The 22,757-nt window shown below is 57.2% G+C and overlaps 1 protein-coding gene across 1 annotated transcript in view; it reads left to right on the top strand.

Moving 5' to 3' along the window:
* Window positions 1-22,757, top strand: part of KAZN (kazrin, periplakin interacting protein) — a 308,786-nt gene that overhangs the window by 234,782 nt on the left and 51,247 nt on the right. The window contains exons 3-4 of the mRNA XM_077775559.1: window positions 12,212-12,348; window positions 15,607-15,777. Coding sequence (XP_077631685.1) covers window positions 12,212-12,348; window positions 15,607-15,777 — 308 coding nt within the window. The remainder of the gene's footprint in view (window positions 1-12,211; window positions 12,349-15,606; window positions 15,778-22,757) is intronic.

Raw genomic sequence — 22,757 nt, 5'->3', positions numbered from 1 at the left:
TCCTAGAGCCTGCAGAGGGGTCTCAGCCCTGCCACACCTCGATTTCAAGCTTCTGGCCTCCAGAACTGCGAGAGAAATTGCTTTTGTTGTTTTAGGCCTCCTGGTTTGTGGTGATTTTCTATGGCAGCCGCAGGAAAATACTGCAAGTGGCTTCAGTCTACCCCTTGAGAGAAAACCCATTCTCCTGCATAGGCTGCGAGACCTGGCCCAGCCCCCTCACTGCAGCCTCTCACCTCTTTGCTGCCTCAGGGCCATTGCATTTGCTGTTTCCCCTGCCAGAACATTCTTCCCTACTCTGGGCGTATGTGGCTTCTCCGTCCTTCAGAAGGGCCAGCCCTCCCAGACTGCACCTCCCACCGCTCAGCCCCCCAGGGACTCCCGGGCTATTTCCTGCACAGCCTGACCTCAGCGTGTAGTTAAATAATTGATCTGTCATGTAACCCTTGCGCCAACACAGTCTCCATGAGAATAAAGACCTTACCTGGCTGGCTGAGCCAGGCCCCCAGCAGCAGGCCCGGCGCCCAGCACACAGTCAGCCCACAGGAAGATTTTGCTATATTAACAAATATAAGGCTCTCTATTAATAAGGCCGTAGCAAAGTCGTGTTCATCTTGTTCTTGACCTCTCAGATGATATATTGTTTGAAAGCAACATTTGCAGACACTGTGATGTCGTTAGGTTTTTTTGTAGTTGAATAAACTCTTAGGTGGGGCGCCTGGGTGGCTCAGTCGGTTGACTGTCGGACTTCGGCTCAGGTCATGATCTCACCGTTCGTGAGTTTGAGCCCCACGTCGGGCTCACTGCTGATAGCGTGGAGCCTGCTTCAGATCCTCTGCCCCCTCTCTCTCCGCACCTCCCCCGTTCGTGTGCTCTCTCAAAAGTAAACATACATTTTTTAAAAAAAACCTCTACTCTGGGGGAGGCCCCCATGTCACCCCTATAAACCATTTACAGTGTCACCCCTATAAACCATTTACATGAGCCACAGCCTCTGAGAAGTGATCATCAGAGCGGCTCCTAAGAATAGTGAGTTCTCCGTCCACGGAGGCATGCAAAGTTTTATATTTACTAACCCACTTGATCTTCACAATTTCCAAGGACCCTGTGGAGTCTTTAGGGTCCTTCCCTCTGATTCCCCTGCCTCTTGCCGAGCCTGCTAACCCCTCTCTCTTTTCTGGGCAACCCTTTGAGTGTTTTCCCAGTAAAGACAAAGTCCGAGAAGGCAACCTGCGGATGGCTGCTCACACCTGTAATTTTACATCACGAGAGTTTATCACTCCTGAATGTATATTTAGTGACAGGCTTGGCTAATCTTTCATCTAATTACCACTTGTTAACATTTAAATGTATAATCATTAATCTATCTGGGCATGGCGGTCTAAATATTTTATAGAGGTCTTAATGACAGCAGACTTCCATAAAACTCGGGTGCCCCGCCAGCAAAGGGTGGTGTCAGGGAGCCCGGGGCCCTGGCCAGGTTTGTAGCAAGAACCCGCTGTTGCACAGAGATGGGGTGACTGGGGGCCCTCGGTTTCCAGCTACACCGCTGAGCCGGGGCCGAGAGAGAGGACGAAAGTTGTTCTTGTGATTTCTCACGGCCACACCTCTGTCAGCTGCAGTCACGTTTCTCTTAGGATGGGGGGAGTTCAGAGACACGATGGTAAACCTTAAAAATAATTCTTAGTGCCAAGGCTTTAGGGAGTCGATAAAAAAGCACCCCTTTCTTCTGCCAATTGCAGAGAGTCTCCCAGGAGGCAGGTGAGAGATCAGAATGTGTTTTGTGGCTGCAAGAGCCCATCTGAGAATGTGGCCCAGATCCGTGGCCACATGGCTGGTTAACTCTTTGTGCCAGAAATAGACCGACGTGTCCCCCCAGCCCACACAGGTGGGCAGCCACAGGTCCCCAGCCACTGTGCCTCATGGCAACAGCTGTCTTTGCCCCTTTGAAGCTCCCTGGGGATTATCAAGCTCATCTTCAGACATATCTCTGTCTGTGAGGATGGCAGACTTTTGTTGCACCCATTCCACAGAGAACATGGACTCTCTGAGAGCTCTCATGGTTCCCCAGAGGTACATGGCTGCCGGGAGGCAAAGCAAGACCCGAATCTTTGATGTCCTGCTCTGAGCCCCACCTGATCTATGACCCGTGCTTCCCAGCTGCCTTGCTGGGGCTGTGAGGTAACCCAGTAGGCCCCCCAAGGACGACTGGGCCCTGGGTTCTGCAGGAGAGGTAAGACCTCACAGGATGGGGCCACCAGGCTCCACTCCTCCCACAGCCGAGGCCAGCATCCACGCCGGCCGTGCACTGCCCACTTGGACAAGCTTAGGGGCAGGGACTCAGAGCCAGAGCCCCTGGGCCACATCCTGCCTCTGCCTCTTACCAGCTGGGTGTCAGCCGAACCAATCTGCCTCAGTTTCCTTGCTTGTAAACTGAGGATCCCTGATGGTAACTACCCCACAGGATTGCTATAAGGGAAAATTTAGTGAAAGCATACAGAACAGTACCCGGCCCCTAGTAAACGCGCAGTAAGTATTAGCCGCTGTCACTCTTGGGATCATAGCAACAGCAGCAGCATTGTGGGGCTGGGGCGCCCACACTGACCTTCCTCGCTCGAGCACGGTCTGGGCACCATCGTGGAAACCTTCCCCTTAATTCTCACCACCGTGGAAGGTGCCATCTTTGCCTGTGCAGGATGGAGCTAGACTGAATCCAAGACCACCCCAGGTTCACGTTCATGTTCTTTCCCCAGCCTCAGGAGTCCTGCAGGATTCACAGTGCGGCCGCCGCTCTCCTTGCCCACACCTGGACCTGCCCATCTCATGGGGTGGCCCCTGGTGGCATGGGGGATGCCCACCCCCCTCCCACCCCGGATGATAAGAGCGGAAACTTCCTGAGGGCTCCCCTACACCAGACACCGCGCTGAGTGCGGCGCGTATGTAAAACCAGCCCTGTGCGGTAGACGCTATTTTTAAAGCCTTTTATGAAAGAATAACACACCCACAAAGTGCAGGTTTATAGCCTAGTGTCACCAAGTGGACACGCATGTGTGACACCAGCACCCGGATCAACAGGGAGTACATCATTAGCTTCCTGGACCTTCTTCCGTGGCCCTTCCTGTCTCTATCCCTCAATGGACTACCTCCTGCTGACTTCTCACCACGTCCATTAATTTTGCCTCCTTGTCTGCCGTAAAGGGAGTCGTGCGGCGTATAGGCTCTCGTGTCCGGCTTCCTCGGCTTGGCGCGTCACCCCGTGGGTCATCAGGCTGTGGGTGGTGTGGTGGTTGTGCTTCGCTGGTTCTCATTAGACTGAGCCATCCACCCCGCAGAGGGACCCCCAGTGGGTGTGGCCCTGCTGCTGAAGATTGCGGGCGTGGTTTCCAGTTTGCTGCTTGTGTGCCCTGGGAGGTTTCCAGTGCAGGTCCTTGGTGGACCCGGATGCGCCGGGAGGAGTTCTTTTCAGCCCTCTCGTACAGGAGTGAAAAGCCAGGCTGATTTGACTCGCCCCAGGTCACTCCTCTAGACGGTGACAAAACTGGTTTTAAACCCAGGCAGCCTAGCTCCGGGATCCGCACCCTGGAGAGGTCTGCCGCCCCTCTCCTGAACTTGCCTAGGAAGAGGCTGGCCATAGCTGCGAGTTTCTCCCCTGCATCTAACCGTGAATAGCCTCACTGTATCTCCGTTAGAAGCCAAGTGAGACCAATTCCCAAAACATTGGGGCTCGAGGGCCTGATGGACCATCTTGAGAGTATGACACCAAAGCCCAGAGAGGGTGTGTGAGCCCCCAAGGCCGCACAGCACGCCGGCTTCCTTCTGTTGTCTGGTGGCCGTTCTCTGCCACGTACCTCCTCCTCCTCTTCTCAGGGCTGTTACCTTGCCTGAGAATGACCTCACGCGCCATCATGAGCCGTTAAAAATAGTCCTCGTGTGGGGCATGAGGCCCATGGCCCATGCTGTGTTTCCAGAAATCGCTCCCCTGGGTCTAAGGAATGTCAGTGTTCCGGACCCATCCCTTGCCCTATTTTTAGTGGCAGTTTGGAGGAAGGAGGACATTTCCTGGACTTGCCTTTGGAGGCTGGAAAACAAACACCACCTCCCTGTCTCCGCCCTCCCGTTTCCCTTGGCAGGAAGTGGGGGGCCTGGCTCCCTGGGCCCGCCGCCCTCTGGGCTTTCCAGGTGAGCTCTGAGTCCTTCCGGAGCCGAGGGGTGGGCGGCAGCCATAGTAGGTCCCCACCCCCAGCTGGGACCCCCGCTGCACCCCGTATTACTCTCTGTGTCTGACGCCCTCGGGGGGCTGGCCTTTCCTGTCTAACATTCCCGTCGGGAGCCCCCGACATCTAAGCCTGAGACAGAGACTCTGGAGATGGATAAAGCCCTTGCGCCCCTCTTCCCTGCCCAGGCCCCGAGACTGCATTCCACGCGATGATCTCGCAGCCTCTACTCCAGGTCCCCAGCAGGGCACCCGCTCCCTCCCGGGACCCCCCAGTCTGCTCTGAGACCCCCATGAGGCTGTCGCCCAGAATGACAGCGCCCGAGCAAGCCATCAGACGTGCATCTAGAGCTTCTGCTCTCCTATAGCAGTCACGCGGACACTATTATCCCCACTTCATACATAAGGGGAGAGGCACAGAGAGGTTAAGGAACCTACCCAGTGTCACACAGCTAGTGAATAGTGGAGCTGGGCTCCGACCCCAGGTTTCCGTCTGCAGAGCCTGGTCCCTGGTCTCACCCTGCAGAGCTGCGGGCGGGCCCACATCGTCCTGCGCCCTGTCCTCTGTAGCCACCTGCTCAGGTCAGCAGCCCAGCACCCACATGAGGCCCCCATCCACAGCCAGGCATTGTGACTAATTGCCATTATTGGGGAAAAAGAGAGAGAGAGACATTTAAGACGTAAAGAGTACGGCCATGTAGTGTTTGGGGGTGGGGGTGGAGGTGGTTGGGAGGAAGTCAGAGAGGTGTGAAGGCAGGGGAGGACGAACACGTGGCCCTTCTGGACCATTCTAGGGACTCTGCTCACCCTTGAGGAGCAGGGAAGTCCTGATCTGAGTTGCGCATCGGAAAGGCACCACTCCCTGCCGAGCTGACGGGGATGACGGTTTGGAGACCAGTCAGGAGGCTCCTACGAGATGCAGACACGGGATGGGTGGGATTCTGGTAACATGTCAGCTGACGTGGCTTGTTGAGGAATTGGGTGTGGGGCCTGAGAGGAGTAGAGTGCAGGAAGATTCTGATGTTTGGGGCCAGAGGAACTGGAAGGCTAAGGTCACCATGAATTGAGCTTGGGGAGGCCGGGACGGTGGGGGACAGGGTGTGGGGGGCCAGTTGTGGACTCTCTCGGACACAGTGAGTTGGAGGTGGTTAGACCCCCGATGGAGGTGGGCCCTTCCTTCTCCCTGCCCCCGGGCCTCTTCTCCAGGCCCTTTTCCCAGAATCCCGCCCGTCCCGCTGTCTTCAGGTGCTGGGCCATGTCACTTAGAGCCTCGCAGGGGAGAGGTGATCACCCGCAGCTTAACAGCTGGGGAAACACCCAGAGACGTTAGATGCGGGGAAACTGGTTAAGTAACCAGCCCAGCTGGTTAAGGGGTGAAGCCGGACTGGAATCCGGGGCTCTGTGAATCTAAAGCTATGCCTTGCTGAGGCCCTCTTCACGCCCACATGCTCAGGGTCCATACCTGACAGTTCACTCCGGATATGGCACCCTTTTCTGTACCGGGTGGAAATGAGGACACTTTCAGTCTTCATTCTACAGATGAGGAAACTGAGGCTTAATTAAAGTCTGATAGGCCGACTGCATAGCTGACACTTTTAACCCATCCATGTTGGCCTAAGAATCAGGAGACCTGGGCGGACTGGCTGTGTGATATTGGGTATCCCCTTTCCCTCTCTGGGTCTCAGTTTCCCCATCTGTAAAGGGAAGTTGAGCTGAAAGAGTTTTTTCTGTTCTTTCGTTTTTGTTTTTTTTTTAAATGTTTTCATTTAGAAAATTTTGCATCCGAGTGTGGTCGGCACACGACGTTACGTTAGCTCCAGGTGGACAACATAGTGATTCCACAACTCTAGGCAGTGCTCACAAGGGTAGCTACCGCACAGTGCTATTACAGTTCCATCGACTATATCCCCAGTGCTGTGCCTTCTATTCCCGGGACCTATTTGGAAGAGCATTTTGGTGGGTGTGTTTTTTCAGAGTGGTTTGCAAGGCCTTTGTGGCTCCTGCCCGCCCACCCCTCTCCCAGAATCTGTGGATGCTGAAGGCTCAACTGGTCTGGAATGTTGAATGGAAAAGAAAGGGGGCCCCCTGCTGGCGGTGGCTGGTATCATCATACCTGGGCTGAAGTTTACCTGACTGCCCATCACTGCCCCAACCTTCCTTAGAGCCTCTTTGGGGGGAGATGGGGGTCACTGACCAGGCTGGACATTTTCATAGGGTCTCTTGGTTTGGGACCATCCAGAACCAGGCCCTGCAGTCTTCCGAGGTCAGAGTAAATGGAAATCTGACCGTGTGGAATGAGGCCGTGTCTTAGGCGATCGTGGGTGGGGGCTGGGGGAGGATTCCTTGAGAGCTGTGGCTTGCACGCATGCGCACACACACCACCAGCAGCCAAGGAGCAGTTGTAGGGTGCACACAAGAATGTCAAACCGCCTTTACTGGAAACCTCAGAAGGCCCCGATGGGACCATAAGACAGCTGCAAAACCAGTGTCTGGTGCAGGTTTTTGGATCATGCAGTGGTTTTGTGCATCGATGCAGGTCCTGCTGTTTACAGCGATGTGCTTTCACGGCAGGTTAAGTGTGAGGGGTTCAAAGTCAGATATCAGAGATGCAGTCCCAGAATCCGATACTTGAGCTGTGAGGGTCTTGGCGAATAAGTTAACCCTTCGAACCTCAGTTTCCTCCTACATAAGGCAGGTGCCCCTCCCCTCTACACACACACACACACCCCAACCCCCCCACTCCCCCCCCCGCACAAGGCCCCGGGAAGCGGATGAGGCCAGTGGGACTGTGGGTGGGTGGTTGGGGTTGGTGATTTTGGAGGGAGCAGAGGACCAGCGTGGGAAGCAGGGTAAGTGAGTGCTGGGGCCAGACGGCCACTGCCGCTCACCACCTGGACAGGCTCCTCCATCTCCCCGGGTACCCACCGCCTCGTGCTGTGACATGGAATGAATTCATACGGTGGCTGTGGCAGTTGAGTGACAAAACACATCGGGGGCTTAGAGCAGTGCCTGGCAAATGGGAACCATTTTAACGCCTGGGAGATCGAGGCTCGGGGGAGGGGGGTGACCTGCTCAGGGGCTGGGAGCCAGGACAGAACCCGGATCCTCTGACGCCAGACTGATGCCCATTCTGCCCCGCTGCGTGGCCTTGGTCAGGGCCCTGGACACGTGCGTCGGGGCAATGGTGGAGGCGATGCCCGCTAGGCCCTCAAAAGCCAGAGGAAACTCGCAGAGTCCACCCATCGCACTCATGCCAGGAGCACGGGCCCAGGCTTAGCTGGGGGAGGGCTGCGAGCCCGGCCCCTCCCTCCCCAGCAAGGGTCTCCCTGCACACTCTGCCTTGGTGGCTAAGCAGAAGTACCCTGGTGCTCTGACGCCCCGTGAAGTCCCTTACCCTCCAGACACGCAGCCTCTAGAGACTCAAAAGCCAAGAATGAGCCTGTCTGGTTCTCCAGGGCCTGTAACGGGGGGCTGGAATGAAGGGGGCTGGTCCTCCCCCTCCCGGTGATGCGCATGTAGTGGCCCTGGGGTCTGTGAGGTCCCCTAAGCCAGGGAGGAAGCAGGGTCTGCTGCAGAAAAGCTTGAGACGATGACATCCCCAGATAGGCTCATCTTCACGAAGCCGCCACCAGGCCCCGTCACCCCATCTCACACGTGCACTCGGCCTCCTCTGAGTTAGGAAAACAAGACCCCTCCCCCCATGCCCTCCCTCCCAGCCTCAGAAGCCCCACATCCCCGGGAGTTGAGCTGTCTGTCTCCCTTGGTGATCCCATAGGGCCCGCCGGGCACGACATCACCGTCACCATGACAGTGGCTCCGGTGGCCTGACTGCCGGAGCGGGACACACCTGGGTGACGCTGGATGCCTGGGGAGGTGAGGTGAGCGCCTGGCGGCTTTGGGCCAAGGCAGGAGGCTGGTCCCCGAGCGGGAAGGTCAGGTGTCACAGACCCTGTCCTGCATTGGCACCATTGGGAGAGTGTCAGAATACGGTTTGGGAGGAGAGAGAGCAGCAGACGCGTGGCAACAGGAAGAAAGAAGCGCCCAGCTGCATACTTTTCATAGCTGTGTAAATTAGTAGTTTATTTCTTGGGGACCCTTTGTGCTGATCTCCTTGTTTTCTTTTTAATGTGCATTTATTTATTTTTCAAAAAGAGAGAGAGGAAGCACACAAGGGGGGAGGGACAGAGAGAGGAGGAGACACAGAATCCGAAGCAGGCTCCACGCTCTGAGCTAGCTGTCAGCACAGAGCCCAACATGGGGCTCGAACTCACAAACTGCGAGATGATAACCAGAGCTGAAGTTGGATGCTTAACAGACTGAGCCACCCGGGTGCCCCTGATCTTGTTTTCTTAAAAGACTTACAATGCCGGTGACGCCCTCCAGGAAGCCCCCTGACTACTGGTGGCGACCCAGCTTCTGGAGACTCAGGGACAGTCAGGCCCGATGGGGATGCGCACACACATACACACACACGCACACAGGTGCTTGCTCCCAGGTCCTGCTTCTGCAGGGAGTTTTCGGGAGTGGGTTACAAACGTGTGTGCATCCGAGAAGCTGGGCAGGCCACCCTGCAGTGGCTCCGAGGTGCCTGAATCTGTTCCTGAGGGATCCGCAACGGGCATTCCTTCCCAGAGATCCATCCAGCGTTCAGGCTTTTCAGTCCTTAGCCGGACAAGGTCCAGCCCCCCACCCCCCCGCCCCCCAGAATCCGCGGAACAGGGATTCGCAGGGGGAGCTCCTGTGAAGGCACCAGGCAGCGAAGTCTTTTATGGTAGGGGTGACAGCGCCTCTCCCAGCCTGCCTTGGTGTGTCCGTTAGGGATGTGTTGGGTGCACGTCACGGGAAGTCCAACAAACACTGTGACCTTGTACTATAAAGAAAATGAGGGCGTCTGGGTGGCTCAGTTGGTTAAGCATCCGACTTCAGCTCAGGTCATGATCTCACAGTTCGTGGGTTCGAGCCCCACGTTGGGCTCTGTGCTGACAGCTCAGAGCCTGGAGCCTGCTTGGGATTCTGTGTCTCCCTCTCTCTATGGCCTTCCCCACTCGTACTCTGTCTCTCTCTCTCTCTCTGAAAAATAAATAAAACGTAATAAAATTTTAAAAAAGATAAGGGGCTTTCCGGGCAGACTCCTATGTGCATCTTAGTGGCCACAACTGGACCCACGGACTCACACCCCCTTGAGCTGCAAGGGAGTGTGGTATGTTGAGTGTGTTAGCAGGGCACAAACAAAATTGGGGTTCTCTTGGTAAGGAGGCAGTGGATGGGGTCCAGCGCCATCCGCACGTGTAGCGTTTGCCTCCTCCATCGCACTGCCAACCGCCCGAGAGGTGGGGGCCGCGTCTTGTTCTGTCCTGTCCCCCCAGCAGCAGCAGCAGCAGGGAGCCTGGCACACGGAATGTGCTTCCTCAGTAGCTTGCGGGAACTCTCAGTTTCCTCTTGGGGCAGGAGCTACTAATCTGAAGGCGGAGGTCCAGCCCTCCCTCTCAGGAGCCCCCAGTCAGATGGGGGAGGTGTAGCTCCCCACCCCTACCACGGAGCTCCGTGCCACTAACACACAGACACACACGTGCACACACCCCTCTCCTGGAGGGCAGAACAGGGGCCCACGCGGCTGCTCCTGCACACGGTGGTGCAGGGGTGGTGTGGAGGGAGCATCATGGAGGCCATCACGAGGCTGCCATGTTGCCCCTCTCCAAGGCCGTGTGGCCAAAGTGAAGGAAGGCCCAGCAATGCTGTGGGGGAGGGGGACATCCCTCCCGGAGCCTCCAGTTGCCGGGAGCAAAGTCTGGCATTTGGTTTCCATCCAGACAAGGCTAATGAAGGAGGCAAATCAGAGCCCAGGAGCGATTAATTAACAACCTAAGGGCAGAGGCGTGCTCCCTCTGAGGTGGAGAGTCCCACGGGTGGCTTTGCCTGGGTCAGCTGCCCCACCCCCAGCCCCTGGGAGCCACTCCCCTCCAGAGTCTGATAGCCCCGAGTCAGCTCTGCCATTTCCTGGCCTTGTGGCCTCAGTTTCCTCCCCTGTAAAATGGGATGCACTGTAGGGGCAGCATAATCAGCTATGTGGACTTTGGGGTCAGACATGGCTGTGTGACTTTGGGCAAATGACTTAACTACTCTGTGCCTTCTCAGGAGAAAATCTGCTGGAACCGAGGAGTTGTTTTACCGTCCTCCATACCGTCTCCACAGCTCTGTGCTCAGTGTTCTCCCCAGGGAGGGAACAGAGTTCTGGGGGGGTCTGGGAAAAGGCAGTGGAGCCCACTCTGCAGCCACAGCGCCCCTGACCACAGCATCCATCACCTCATTTGCCAAAGAGCCAGTGGTGTGAGGAGAGAGCATCTGCGGGGAGCAAAGTCACACTGCCTACCAGGAGGCTGCTTGGGACTCATGGCCGGGTGTGTGTGTGTGTGTGTGTGTGTGTGTGTGTGTGTGTGAGAGAGACAGAGAGAGAGAGCTTTATTAAGATATAACTCACATATCATACAGTTCACCTGTTTACAGTGTACAATTCCGTGGGTTGCAGTATATTCACAGAGTGTTTATCCATCACCACCATCAGTATTAGAGCATTTTCATCATCTCAGAAAGAAACCCCATGCCCTCCAAATACCACCCCTATATCCACACCCCCCGCCATGCACCCCTTCCCCCGGCCCTCACCAACCACTCCTCTACTTCCTGTCTTCATAGATTTCCCTACTGTGGACCATCCGTGCAGTATATGGAATCATTCCGCAGGCGGCCGGCTTCTGCCGCTTAGCAGAGCGGGTTCAGGGTCCATCCGCGCTGTAGCGTGAAACGATGAAGCAGTACCTCTTCTCACTGCCAAATAAAGTTCCATTGGATGGATATACCACACTAGCTTGGGTTTTTTAATTCATTCATCAGTTGCTGCACATTTGGGTTGTCTCTTCACCCATGGCTTCTGTGGTCCATGCTGCTGTAAACGTTTGTGTTCAAGTGTTTGCGTGGACACATGTTTTCCTTTTGGGTGTGCACCTGGGTGTGGATCACTGGCTCTCAGAGCACCTCTGTGTTGAATCACTTACAGAACTGCCTTCCACCGCTGCCGCACGATTCCCATCGGTCCCCATCGGCAGTGGGCAAGGTGTCCCCGGTTCCCCACATCCAGGCCTACGCTTGAGTCTGTCTGTTTATCGGTGGCCATTCTGGTGAATGTGAAGGGGTGTGTCCTTGCGGTTGTGATCTGCACTTCCCTGTGGACTAGTGACGTCAAGAGCCTTTTCGTGTCCTTGTTGACCATTTCTTGGAGAAGTGCCTGTTCAGATCCTTTGCCTAGTTTTCACTTGGGTTGGCATTGTTGTTATTGACTCATAAGAGCTCTTTATATATTCTGCACCTAAGCCCGTTGTCAGGTACACAGTCTGCAAGTAGTTTCTCCCATTTCCTGAGTTCTCTTTTTACTTTCTTTGTGGTGGCCCTTGAAGCACAGAAGTTTTACGTTTGGCCGGACTCTGTTGTGTCTGTGTTTCTGGCTGGTAGGCATACTTCCCGCGTCGTTTCTCGCTGCGTGTTCTTAATCAAGTGCTTCTCCTGTGGAGGAAACAGGGCAGATGATGCCCTCTTGTGCTGGGCGGAGACTTCCTGGGGGCTCAGAATGGGCCGTAGGGGCTCCTTCAGCAGGGAGTCAGGGTGCCATCAGCTTCCTGGGCGGTGGGGTGTGGACGCTCGGGGGCCCCCAGCTCCCTCGCCCTGGAGACTCCTTCCGTTCTGGGCCGGGAGGGATGCTCAGTGTAGGGCTTGCTGCCCTGGTTAGATCAGTAGAACCGAGAGGTGAGGATAGCGACTCTAAAGACAGGTGGCCCGGGTTCGAGTCCTGGGAATGCCGCTGAGTGACATGGGCCCGTGGGAGAGAACCGTCTTCCTTCTGAACCCCCTTTAACCATCTCTTACAAAGAGGATAGAGGCGGTGCCCCTTCTCAGCGGGGCTGAGGGACAGCTAGAGTCTCCGGCACTCACGCGCTCTTCCGCCCGCAGCCATGAAAGCCGACCGGAAGCGCCTGAAGGGCGAGAAGACCGACCTGGTGAGCCAGATGCAGCAGCTGTACGCCACGCTGGAGAGCCGCGAGGAGCAGCTGCGCGACTTCATCCGCAACTACGAGCAGCACCGCAAGGTGGGCCTGCCCCCCACTGCCTCCCCTCCCNTTTCTCCCTCAACTCCCCTCCACACACCACCTCCCTCTCCTTCCTCTCCCCCTGCACCCTCCCCTCCCCTCCCCCTAGATGTTACTGTCTTAATCCTCCTTGCCCTGTGGAGCAAATCTGTCTTGTGCTACCAGTAAATCAGTGCCATAGCAACATTGTGATGTGATGGGCATTAATCCTGTTGGGCCCAACCCCATTTTACAGACAGAAGGACTGAGGCTATGAAGGGTCCAGGGACTGACCCAAAGCTGCATATTTAGAGCTGGTTTGGAGAAGCTAAAACCACAAGTCCTGATTAATTCTGTCTCTTCCGAGATCTTGCAAGTGGTTAAAAAAAGGTAAAAAAAAAAGACTTGCATTTTATGCACAAAATAAGCGTCCCCGTGAACAGGACTACGGGAACCCTCAGGTGTCCCAGCCTCCTTGGCCCTGGCACTTAGCCTGCCGCAGCCCAGCCAGCTCCTCCTGAGGACCCCGCAGGCCTCGCCTGCAGCAGGTAGCAGACCCCAGTTCCCCTGAGCTACTGGTCAGCACGGGCACAGGCTGCAGAGAAATGAGGGGCTTGGGGCCTCCCAGGAAGTTGTGCCTAACGCTCGTTCCCCGCCACACCGTGCAGTTCAGAGCGGGATTTGGGACACTCCATAATCCAGCTGAGTGCGTTCTCACGGCAAGACGGGCGGCCAGGCTGGGGGCCGAGGGCAGACACGGGGCCATCTTGGGTCATGAGGCTGAGGCCGCCTTCATCCTGCCCCCCTCGCCTCCCTGGACAGGCCTGTGGCCCCTGAAGCCGCGTCCTCACTGCGCCCCTCCTCCTTCTGTCCAGTGAGCCCCACATGCCAGCAGAGGGACCGGGACCCCGCTCCCGGCTTGGCATCTGAGGCCCGACCACCCTGGCCCCTGTGTGGTTCCAACCTCCCCGGTGGGTTTCCTTTCAGCTGCTTTCCTGCCTCACTTACCAGCAAGGACCGAGGCCTCTCCCGCACTCTCTGGGGGGCTGGGGAAGGTCTTTTACTTCTCTGGCCTCAGCTCGCTCATCTGTGAAATAGGGATGATATTCGTTCCCTGCCTCACAGGTAGTTGTGAGGCTTAGATATAATTGCCTGAATCGCTGAGGCACCACGCTTGACGTGTGTTCAGAGCATTCCGTGTCGGGTACTCCTGAGCCCGCCCTCCTGCTGCCAGGGAATGTGATCGTGGGAGGGGGTGTCGAGTCGTCACCAAGGATGTTTTGTAAGCAGCCTCTCATATACCAGCCAGTTCGAAGGGACCGTCCTTAGCCAGTTATTCATTTCCACACGCTTCATTTTGGGGGCCCTCCTGTGATCCAGGCTTGCAGCTGGGAGCTGGGAACAGACACCCAGAACATGGCTCAGCCCCCAGGGAAGGGGCTCCCCATCCAGGAGGGCGCTGGGGGCCGTGCCCGTCACCTGCGGCACTGACGCCACCCGAACCCAGCCCCACAGAGGAAGGGGGACCGAGCAGCGGTGGAATGCCTCCTTGCACTGAGGCCCTTGCTTCCAGAACGTGAGAGCACAGCCTCACCTGAGACTGGTGACAGTGGTAGTGTCATCACTGCCTCACAAATGAGGCGCCTGAGGTTTGGGGAGGTTGGAGAACTCAGTGTCCTGCAGCTTAGCGTGGACTGAGCTGAGACCCCCCCCCAGGCAGTCTGACCCCAAAATATAGGGGCTAGTAGCATGTCCTGGAAGGGATCGTCCCCCACACCCTCTCCTCCCAGAAGCTGGGGACCGCTCACACCAAGCACGAGGGCTGACACGTGATGGCCTCTGCAGCCTGTCCCAGCAGCCGGGATGCACACACTCATTTCTTCAGCAGTACCTGTCACCCGCTGACGTTGGCCAGGCTGCCGCCCTGGGACCCAGGTTAATGCCGGCGAGCCGAAGCGGCACGTCCCTGCTCTCACGGCGCGGGCCTTACGGCTCTTCTCCGTGAGCTCCGCGGATGTGGGGGTTTCTGTCTGGCCCGTGCCTGCTGATGGCATCTGTGAACTTGGGTTGAATGACCAGTATCAGGCAGCCATATAGACAGTGGGCTGGGGGGAGCCCAGGGCTGTTCTCAGGTGAGTGGTCAGGGAGGGCCGCTCAGAGAGGACGCTCAAGCAGGGTGTGCGGTGTGCCCACACCGCGCTGAGCCCTCCGCACGGATTATCTCAGTCAGTCCCCAGAACACTCTGAAGTACGTGCAGTATTATCTCGAGGCACAGACCAGGGCGCCCAGGCCTGACAGTCATTGTGGCTCATCCTCGCAAAGCCAGGATTCGACCAGACTCCCTCTGTCCCCAGACCATAAGCCATAGCTCCAGCTCTGTGACAGCCCCAGAGAAAAGGGCAGCCCTCGGCTCCTCGGCTCTGGGCATCTGGAAGTCAGGCCTTCGGAGCAGGGCTGTTAAACAAGGCAGTGTGCCCCCGGCCACACAGGGACCTTGAACGTGGCTCCTGGTCTGGTGAATGGGAAGACCTTGCTGGGTGGACAGGCGGGACCCCGTGCTGGGACCCTTCTTCTCGGAAAGGGCACCTGCTGTGCTGACACTAGGCTCTTGCCCATGGAGGTCAGACCCCGTGGTCCTCGGCTGCTGGCTTTGCCCCCGCACGGCCCTTCCCTCTGCATCCGGGTCAGAGAGCTCCTGGCGGGGCCCGGGCGGAGGGCGGTGCTGCATTCAGATAGCTGAGGAGTTGGCCTGCTCCGTCATCCACTGTGACCTCGGAGCGGGGCAGGGGTGGCTGCAGGACCCTGCGGGCCAGAGCAGCTGGGCTGCAGGTGTCTCCTGGGTCTCTCTTTCCCTGTGACACGCACGTTACCAAACAACAGAACAAAGCCCCACCCCCATTACAGACCCAGACTTCCTTCCGTCAGACCGCACGTATTTTCCACATGTGGAGTCATTTGATCTTTTGATCAGATTATAAAGATAATTTGAGACAAGCGGTATCAACCTCCTCCCGTTTGAAAGATGGAGAAACGGAGACTCGATGAGGTCAGACGGCTTACCCATCACACTCATTTGCTCATTTATTATAGAAACAACATTTCCTGAGCATCTACTAATGGCCTGTCTCTGTCCAGTCTGCCGGCTAATCTGTGGCTCAGCCGGAGCGCCCCGGCTCATCTGCCTCGGGTCTAGGGGTCAGGGCCCCCTCTGGGTATCTCCAGGCCAGGGGGAGGCCCCGCAGCCCCACCGTAACGCCCCTGGCGCTCTGTCCCCGCAGGAGAGCGAGGACGCCGTCAAAGCCCTGGCTAAGGAGAAGGACCTACTGGAGCGGGAAAAGTGGGAGCTTCGGCGCCAAGCCAAGGAGGCCACGGACCACGCCACGGCGCTGCGCTCCCAGCTGGACCTCAAGGACAACCGGATGAAGGAGCTGGAAGCCGAGCTGGCGATGGTGAGACCCCGCCCCACCTTCACGCAGCCGGGGCACCGGGACGCAGTGCGGGGACAGGGCGTGCAGACAGGCTCCAGGGAGGCAGAGCGGGTGCGGCCGGGCGCAGGGTCTGCTGCCACTCACACTGACCGCAGAGCCCAGGCCACGGCCTTCCATCCGCTGCAGGGGGCGGGCGAGGGTGCTGGAAGGCCGTGCGCCCTTCCACGCTCCCAGGCCACTGTCCGCAAACAAACCAAGACCATTTTTATTTTAAAAACATATTTTTAATGTTTATTTATTTTTAGAGAGAATGACAGAGTATGAGCGTGAGCCCCTTTTTTTATTTAAAATACACATATTTGGGGGCGCCTGGGTGGCTCAGTCCGACTTCGGCTCAGGTCATGATCTCATAGTCTGTGAGTTTGAGCCCCGCATCGGGCTCTGAGCTGTTGGCGCAGAGCCTAGAACCTGCTTCAGATTCTGGGTCTCCCTCTCTCTGCCCCTCCCCCGCTCACGCTCGCTCGCTCAAAAATAAAAACATTAAAAAAAATTTTTTTAATAAAATACATTTGTTTAGGAAAATATTTGATTTGGGAGGAAATGCACCAAAAACTTAAGAGTGGTTATTTTCTGGGTAGTTGGATTGTAAGAGATTTTCAGTTCCTTTGTTTTCCCCCTATTTACATCTCTAGTGAAAACGTGTTGCTTGGTTGTCAAGGGAAAAAATGTTATTTTTTTCTATTTCCAAACAAACCTGCCAAGGATTTGCAAACACTGTGTTTTCTATGAGGTGCCCGGCCTGCATGTGGGGACAGAGCCCCCTCCCCCCAAGTGGTGGGTCCCAGCCTGGTGGGAGGGGTCCAGAGCCTTGGAGGCCTGTTCTGCCTGCCCTGTGTGACCTGGGGCCACTCACTAAACATCTCTGGGCTTCAGTGGTATTTATCTGGCACCAGAATGGGGTCGGAGGGGGAGTGGGGGGGGGAAGGTCCTTCCCTCACCCTGCCCTCCCGGGAGGTGTCTGGGGNAGGGCGGCCCACGTAGCTCTTAGAACTCGGTGTTCTCCCGCGGAGCTCCCATACTGGCTACCCGTGTGTTGATGGCCGTCGGTTCTGGGTTCGAATCCAGCTGTGTGACCTGGGGCAGGACCCTTCACCTGTGGGGGCCTGTGTCAAGTCCGAGTAGGGATAATTGCATACATCCCATCGGGCCGTTAGGAAGATTCCAATGAAATAATGCAGGGAAAGCGTCTAGCACGTGCCTGTACATAGTGATGATGTGGTGACACAAAGACTCTCTACGATCACTTCCTTCAGGACCACGGGCCGCATCCGTGGCGGGTCGGGACCTGGGGCCCCTTCTGGGTTTCCTGTCCAATGCTGACCCCTAACGGTGAGAACGGCCCAGGCTCGAACAAGGTGCAGCCACCGGGTCCCTCTGGGGGCACTGCTTTGCCCACCAGCGAGGTCCCCAGTGCTGAACGTTTCTAGCGGCAGACCTGGGGCGAGGGTGCAGGGGAAGGCGAGGCTCTGTCCTCCCAGGTCTTCCCAGCGCCCCATGGATGGACAGACATGTCTCCCTTGCCTCAGAGCCCTGGCCTCAAGCGTCTTGGGGATTTATGGGACCTTTCAGAACTGGGAACCAGACCCCCTCGGTCGCCACTCTCTCCGTGCCCAGCCTGCTCCCCCTGCTTCCTGTCTGGCCGGCAAAGCTCAGGCTCTGGCCACCCTGGCAGCATCAGACCCCTGCTAGGTGTGAATCGTTGCAGTGAGTGTTTGCAGCTCAGAGTAGAGCCTCCTTATATAACATCGGCATGGCTGTGCCTGGGGCTCGGCAGCAGAGCAGAGGCTTTGCGGAGAAGCAGGGCAGCCCTGGCACTGTTGGGGTACCCGCCAGACGGGAGGCCTCCTCCATTGAGCACCATCCACAGAAGTTCGCAGCCTGGAGGCTTCCAGGGCTGCCCCCTGCAGGCAGTGTTGTCCAGCTCACTCCCCTACCGCCTCCCTGCACAGCTGGCCAGGGGCCAGATGGAGGGCACCGTCCCTATGCACGTGCCTTCTGTCCTCAGGTGCACGGGCCTTACATGCTCGGGTGCAGGCAACAGGAAGATCTGGCTGGTTCCCCACCAGGGGTGCCCTGGAAGCCAGGCTTAGGAATGGCTCGCTGCAAGGGGCACCTGGGTGGCTCTTGATTTAGGCTCAGGCCATGATCTCGCAGTTCGTGGACCAAACCCCACATCGGGCTCTGTGCTGACAGCGTGGAGCCTGTGTGGGATTCTCTCTCCTCCTCTCTCTGCCCCTCTCCCTCCTCAAAATAAACAAACATTTTAAAAAGAGAGAGAGAGATAGATGGCTCCCCGAAGCCCAGGCAGCCGCAGAGGTGGGGAAGCCGGGATTCTGTAGGAAGTGGTCGGCCCAGGGCGCCCTGCTGGGGATCATGACCCTGAGCACTTTGTCCTTTGAATTTCACCTCCATTTTTTTTTTTCAGAAGTGTGATTCAGCGCAGGGTAGCAAAATGGCCCATGTTGGGTCACGTGGTTACCCCTTAGCTGGGGGTCCTGGCTGCGGCCACTGGTGAGGAGTAATTTCTGAAGTGACCCTGAGGTGCCACCGAGGAGATGGGAGCTGAGCTGGCAAATTCCCGCCTGCCCACGATGTGAGGACCGTGGGAGCAGCAGGCGAGTCCTCGTTCAGGCCCCGCCCCCGGCTCCACACACCGCGTGTGGCTCTGGAGGGCCGCTCCACTCCTCCCGGGACTTGGTGTCGGCAGCACCCACACCCCCCCTCGGCCACCTGCCCTGTGAGAGGACATCTTCCTGGTAACGCCTCCTGGCCCAGCCTGACATCAACACCCCCCCCTCCACGCGGGTTCACTTCTGTAGCCACATTGGCTTCGTGGCACCACCCCATGTGGTGAGCGTGTATATTTTTTAACGTGCTGGGGTTTTTTGGGTTTTTTTTAATTTTTGTAATGTTTTATTTCTGAGAGAGAGAGAAACAGTGTGAGCAGGGGAGGGTCAGAGAGAGAGGGAGACACAGAATCCAAAACAGGCTCCGGGCTCCGTGCTAGCTGTCAGCACAGAGCCTGACACTGGGCTCGAACCCACGAACCGCAAGATCATGACCTGAGCCAAAGTCAGACGCTTAACCGACTGAGCCACTCAGGTGCCCCTTAACGTGCTGTTTTATTGAGATGTCATCCACATAAAACACACCCCTGCAAGGTGCACAGCTCGGTGGATTTTAGAGTGTGCACAGAACCCAGCGACCGTCAGCAAACGATTCGGTTCCAGAACAGCTGCACTACCACCACCACCACCCCCTCCCCACAAAAGGGGAAACCCGTATCCATCAGCAGTCACTCCAGTGAGGCATACGTTCCTGCTGGGCCCACTTTAGGGATGTGGAAACAGGCTCGGAGGGCGGGAGGCTCACCCAGAGCTGCCCAGCGGGTTGAGAGGCAGAGCTGGGAGTCGGAGAGGCCCCCTGCTTCATGATGTGGCAGCTGTGTTTGCGGGGTCTTTGTAGGGACATCCAGCTGCTGGCCTGGGGGGCCCCTCCCCACCCCCGGCTTATTTGTCCCTCAGGCAAGAGGGTGAGGGAGAAGGGCCTGCCAGCTTCCGAGCTCGCACGCTTCCCCCAAGGACAGGCCAGTTCTACCCCCCCACCCCCAGGAGCTTGGTTCGTGTCGACCTGGTTTTCTATCAGTGCTGCCTCTAAAACAGGACGCTTTTTTGTTTGCTACACATGCTGTACACGGGGTTTATCACAGTCGGCACCATTGACAGTTGGGGCCAGTGAGTCTGGGTCGCGAGGCCTTCCCGTGCGCTGGAGGGTGGCCACCAGCTGCCCAGGCTTCCACCTGCTAGATGCCTTTGGCACGTCCCAGGTGGGACAACCAGAAGTCTCCGGACACTTCCCAGAGCTTCCTGGGGAGGTGGCGGTGGGTTTCGCCCCAGTTGGGAATCAGCTTTCTATAAAGTTGGCTGTTTCTCAAGCGTCGAGCGTGGGATGGTCTAATCGTAGCATCTCTCTTAGCCACTCAGTTCTAACAGAGTCCCCGTTGGGTCCTGCCATGTTCGGGCTGTGTGACCTCTGACTAGAGACGTAGTCTCTCTGAATCTCCGTTTGCTCATGTATGAACTCAGTACTGGAGGGCCTTCCTCCTGGGGGGTGGTGAGGTGAGTGACGGTAAGCCAGGCCTGGCGCACCGACGCTCAGTGAGTGTCCGCTGCTGACCGGTGTTGTGCACGGAGACGCATCCTGTCCTCAGACCCGCCAGGATGAGGGGGCGTGGATTCCCGTGTCCGTCCCACTGGTAGTCACTGTGTGACCTCAGAAGTCACTCCTCACCTGCCTGGGCCTCAGTTTCCTCATCTATGAAAACGGCAGCCGCCACAGACCCAGGCGAGAGTCAGGCGCGGTGAGGGTGGGTGAGAGGCAGGGGCATGACAGGGATGGCCCAAGTCTGTTCCTCTTCTGATGGCCGTGCTCTGGGTTGATGCTGCTCCTGCCCTCACTGAAGCACCACCTGCCCCTGGTACCACNCCTCAGAAGTCACTCCTCACCTGCCTGGGCCTCAGTTTCCTCATCTATGAAAACGGCAGCCGCCACAGACCCAGGCGAGAGTCAGGCGCGGTGAGGGTGGGTGAGAGGCAGGGGCATGACAGGGATGGCCCAAGTCTGTTCCTCTTCTGATGGCCGTGCTCTGGGTTGATGCTGCTTCTGCCCTCACTTAAGCACCACCTGCCCCTGGTACCACCCCTGACCCCATTGCCCTCTGGGAGCAGCAGGCCAGACCTGCTCACAGACCTGCTCACCGACCTGCTGGGGTGTTCCCTGGACAAGCAGGAATCTCTTGAAAAGCTAATAAAGGGTTCCGTTGAGCCGTGCTCCCAGCATCCCTTGGGGCCCAGGCTCACTCTAAACGCGGAGTACCCGCTGCTGATCAGCAGACCCTCCAGGCTGCCAGGCGCCTTCATCAGCCCCGATCGGGAGGGAGGCCCGGGGCAGGGTCCTGCCCACCTCCTGGATCTTATCAGCCCATCGTAGGGCATAAATGATCCCCCCAGCCAGCATCACTGCCTCTTCTGGAACGTGCAGGCGCGCAGCCGGCATCCTGGGCCTTCACTGGCCTTAGTTCACGTCTGACTCCTCCTTGCGAGGTGGAAGATGTTTCATGATGTAACAGTCACTAAGCTCTATGGCCCAGAGGGGTGAGGGACCTCGCTCAGGACTCCCCCCAGCCCCCACCCCCTGCCAGGAAGTGGCACAGCCAGGCACGGATCCAGGCAGTCTGATTTCTGAGCCCAAACTCCAAAGCCGCCTTGTCCCACAACTCCAGGGGGTGCTACCTATATGGCAGTGCTCTCTCTCCGTCCCCCATCTTAATGGGGAGGACCCTGAAGCTTAGGGAGGTGGAGGAACTTGCTGAAGGTCACACAGCAAGCTAAATAGTAGAAGCAGAGTTGGAACCCAGTTCTCACTTCCATCACAAGAGGGTGTTTGAGCCAATATCCAGGAGCTCGAAACTCTGGGTGCACAGTGCTCAGGAGAGGGAGAGGCTCAGAGACCAGAGGGAATCAGAGCTCAAGGGGAAGCCCAGCATTAACTTGCATTTAGCGGATGCAGAGAAAAGCTGCATAGACTGCCACGGGGAGCTGACCCTGTGTGCACACATGCCTGTATGTTCAATTAGACTTTACATGCCGCTTTTTGTAGTGTTTGTCCCCGTTGTAGCTCTGTCACGAGCGGACCATTTGTAAGAGGTCCCCGTGCTTCGGAACTCAGCGGTACCACTGCCGCATCCCCCAGGACTAACCGCAGGGGGCCTCCCCGTTGTCAGGCAGCAATGATGACAAGCGGCCTGTTGAGTTAGAAGGTGCCTCTCCCAGGCCCAGACAGAGACGCCAGATGGGGACAGGAAGGCGATCCTGGCTTGCGGTTTCCTGTGCTTCCCACCGAATGTTTGCGAGAAGGCAGAGCTGAGGGTTAATTAGCATGAGGGCCCACTGACCTGGGGTCCACCTTCCAGGCAGCCAAGATGGACTGGCCAGGAGGAAGCAAGGGAGTGAGGCAGCCTAGCACGTGGAGTGGTGCCCGGGATGGTGGGCCAGGAGGCCAGATGCACGTGACCTCGAGGGGAAGCAAAATGTGCTCCCCGGTGAAGAGCCTTCGTGGCCAGGAAATGACTTTTTATTTTTAATATTTACTTATTTTTGAGGAGGAGAGAGACAGAGTGTGAGCAGGGGAGGGGCAGAGAGGGAGGGAGACACAGAATCCAAAGCAGGCTCCAGGATCCGAGCTGTCAGCACAGAGCCCGACGTGGGGCTCGAACTCACCAACTGTGAGGTCATGACCTGAGCCGAACTCGGACGCTTAACCGACTGAGCCACCCAGGCACCCATAGCTGGCCAATGTGATAAGGGTGTATCGGGCTTTAGGCCAACGATGATCCATTTCTCCGCTTGGAAACTCTTTCTCAAGAGCTCCTGCTCTACCAGGAAGAGTCTGGGGCCTTGGGCAAGGTATAGAACATTCTGGGAGCTAGTACGGACGAGATAAGGTTTTTAAATTTTACCCGTGTCCATATTCGGGGCAAAGCCAGCACTCATAGGTGGCTCTGCTATCTGTAGCAACCTCCTGGGGTGTCAGAGTCCCTGGAGACCTCTGTTCAAGACCCTTGGGCCCCTCCCTGTGTCCCCACTCTGCCCAGACATGAGTCTGTTGGGGGAACCAGCTGAGAGAGAGAAATAGACTGTGATGGAAAGAATATGCATTAATACATGGCTCATATGTGCCCCTTTTGTCCCCCAAGTAATTCGAGATCACTTCAGGAGAACCCCACATACCATGGCGGGGAGATCACCCAAGGCTAACAGATCTTGGACTATCCCTCCCGCCCTGAGTCAGCCCCGGACTTGTGCCTGGGAGCCAGGGTGGGGGGTTGCTCTGTCCCCCGCCTGCACTGCACGGCACCTTCTAAAGGGGGAGCTCACGGGCTG

The sequence above is a fragment of the Crocuta crocuta genome, unplaced genomic scaffold (assembly GCF_008692635.1).
Source record: "Crocuta crocuta isolate KB4526 unplaced genomic scaffold, BGI_CrCroc_1.0 scaffold127, whole genome shotgun sequence".
In the NCBI taxonomy this organism is placed as follows: Eukaryota; Metazoa; Chordata; class Mammalia; order Carnivora; family Hyaenidae; genus Crocuta; species Crocuta crocuta.
This window is presented reverse-complemented; position numbering and strand designations above follow the sequence as displayed.